Here is a 2,844-nt window from a genome sequence, read left to right on the forward strand (position 1 = left end):
ATAATTTTCCCGAACCGGGTTAACCATAAACTATAGCCATTGATCTCTACGTACATCGTCCGTGGGAAGGCCAGACAAAGGTGATTTGACTCCAGGATGAAAATAACAGCTTTTTAATGGCATGACGACAAACACACTCTACAAAAACAACGCTTCCTATTCTCGACCTGCGAGAGCAAAAGGACAACCCCCTGAATTTGCGTGTTCTTGTGGGCGGAGGGTTCGTCAATAAAGGTTTTAGTGACGTCATTAAAGCAGGAAGTGCAGCGGTGTAGTCCAAACCGGCCGCTCGCTGTCGGCTTTGAAAGGGAACTTCTGTTAAATAAAATATCTCGCTTGACATTGAATTTCGAGCTTTGTAATTGTACAGGTATTATTTATGCTCTAACAGCAACATTACCCACTAACTAAAGTTTGAAAGATGGAATCGCGAAGAACGGGACCTTTAAATAACATTACAAGTAATGTCAGAAAGATTCTGCTGTCGTTCATAAACACTAGTAATGATGTTGTACAATGAGGAAGTCGTCACGTCGCCTTAAGTAGCATTGTCCATATTTCTTTACGGTCTATGGAAAAGACACTCATCTGAAATGTAATTTGTGAAATGCCTTTTGAAATAGTAGTACTTTGATGTTAAGTTGTGTCATATTGAACAGGTGATTTTTGTTAAATTTACAAATGATCTTAGTTTTATGTGTATTGTATCCAAGCACTTGAAAAAAGTGTTAAGAGTTTTGAAAAATGTGTATTTTGATCATTGGTTGTGAGTTTTGTGTCTAGTTTCGAAAAATTACGTCAAGTTTCTGAAAATAGTGCCAAAGGGATTGTAAAAAGCTAGCATTTGCCATGTAATATTTGTTCTGTTGTTGTTGCCATGTAAAATGTTTGTTTTTTTTCATTTTTTCAGAGTTTCTGTTTTATGCCAAATACTGCACTGCTTGTGGTATCAGAGTTTCTGTCTTATAAACTTGGTGGGAGTTGAGTTCACAGTGATGAGCATGTGTAGGTGTGGTCTCTATTAGGACAATATTTAAACGTGTATGAGGAAACATTTTGTGCATTTCAGTAGGACTTCTACCAACACTTCAGCTTCATTTTTGGTTTGTGATTCTGTTCAGGTGAAGATGCGTCTTTTGGTCATCTTTGCGTTGCTGGTGTTGGGCTTTCCGTCCATCATGGCTGAAGTTGTTGATTCATTCAGCAAGTGCAGTGATTTCTTTATTAAAAACGAGCCTCCAGAGATTGAAGGTGTTCTGAAGAAATCAGTCTCTCAGGATGAGGACCGCTACAAACTAATCTGTCAAAAGTATGATGGACAATACAGATTTGCCACTCTGTATGACATAAGAGAGAAGATCCCGGTTTTCTCAGCTTACAAATTTACTGCGATTTATAAAAAAAACCCACATATTCCTTGGATGATCGAGCCGCAGGTAATGTTCCTCATACTGGATTCTTACAGTTGTAATCGAAACCTCATTATTCACAATTGTCTGAGCTTTGTGTATCTGATTTTACTTTCTTCTCATAATAGTTTGGATACTATATGGATTATAAAATTGAATCTCTCTTCATTATCTCTTCTGTAGCTCGAACCATTAGACGGTGAAATGTCTGAACCAGGTGCCAATCAGGCTGTACCAGGAGACTACTGGAACCAGAAGACACTGGATCGTGGACACTTGTTTCCCAACAGCCACGCAGCTGATGAAATCAATGCTGAATCCACATACACACAGACCAACAGTGTGCCACAAGAGAGCAGCTTTAATAGTGGTAGTTGGAAACTTACGGAGCAAAGTGTTAGAGAGTTAATGAATTCGAACTGCCGTGACCAAAACAATAAAATCTTGGCTTATGTGCTGACAGGAGCTGTGCCTGGCAACACACGTTTAAATAACAGAGTTAACATCCCCTCATACATGTGGACTGTTTTCTGCTGCTATAATGCTAAACTTAAAGCATGGGAATCCAAGGCTTACTGGGCTGAAAACAAAAAGGAGAAAGACCCAAAGCCAATCGATGCAAAAACAGTGGAGGAATTAGAGGATTTTCTGTGGAAGAAATTTAAAAAATCCTCACTCCTCAGTGATGACTGCTACGCTTTGTAGATGTAAAAGATCAGCCAAGCCAGTCCTGAAGACGACAAACATAAAAATTGATGGTCTTTAAGTTAATAATTCCCAGCATTATTTTTTTCTTGGTTATGCAGCTCTAAAATCATGCTCAGCTTGTCTAAATGTAAAGGTGGTGTGAAAGAATAATGATAACATATTTCTGTTATTTCTTTGACCACCATGTAATGCAAAACAAATAAATGCTTATAATCTCAGTGCAAAATGAGTCCGAGTGTTATTTATCTATTGAACATGACACAAGCACATTAATGTCATTTATTTTGGCTGTCACAACAGCATCATTTTCAACAACAACAAAATCTAAATGGGATGTTAAAGCAACATACAATAGAATCTATTAAATTTACAGTCATTATCATTATCAAATATTACAGTATTTGATTGACTAAAAAATTCAGGGACACAAGAATAAGTTTTGAGTTTTTTTTTTTAAATAAGAAACAATATCCATAAAACATCTATAAATCTGAAAGTCCTCTACAGACAAGTCATTTCACTCGGCGGCCATCTTTAAAACGCTTCTCTGCAATGCAAGTGAAGCTCCCATCTCCTTGAATGAGGAGATGTCAAATTCCCCAAAACTGTTTGCCAAACGTACGATTAAATTTCATATTTGAAATTACCAATAAAATATGACAACAACTGTCTCATAAACTGTGTTTCTAAACACTCGAATCATGAAAAAAAAACTTCATTGTTCAGC

The 2,844-nt window shown here is 37.1% G+C and overlaps 1 protein-coding gene across 1 annotated transcript; it reads left to right on the forward strand.

The window, feature by feature from the left end:
• The first annotated feature begins 1,074 nt into the window (after positions 1–1,074).
• On the forward strand, positions 1,075–2,335 carry LOC137049850 (endonuclease domain-containing 1 protein-like). Its single transcript, XM_067428574.1, has 2 exons — positions 1,075–1,436; positions 1,593–2,335. The coding sequence occupies exons 1-2, from the start codon at positions 1,128–1,130 to the stop codon at positions 2,112–2,114; spliced, it is 831 nt and encodes a 276-aa protein (XP_067284675.1). The 5' UTR covers positions 1,075–1,127; the 3' UTR covers positions 2,115–2,335.
• The last annotated feature ends 509 nt before the right edge of the window (positions 2,336–2,844 follow it).

Source organism: Pseudorasbora parva, chromosome 2 (assembly GCF_024679245.1).
Source record: "Pseudorasbora parva isolate DD20220531a chromosome 2, ASM2467924v1, whole genome shotgun sequence".
Taxonomy (NCBI): Eukaryota; Metazoa; Chordata; class Actinopteri; order Cypriniformes; family Gobionidae; genus Pseudorasbora; species Pseudorasbora parva.

Bases quoted from the DNA above. Each gene is read 5' to 3' on its own strand.
- LOC137049850 (XM_067428574.1), top strand. From the start codon at position 1,128: ATGCGTCTTTTGGTCATCTTTGCGTTGCTGGTGTTGGGCTTTCCGTCC. The intron at 1,437-1,592 runs GTAATGTTCCTC...TCTCTTCTGTAG, and splicing joins CTTGGATGATCGAGCCGCAG to CTCGAACCATTAGACGGTGA.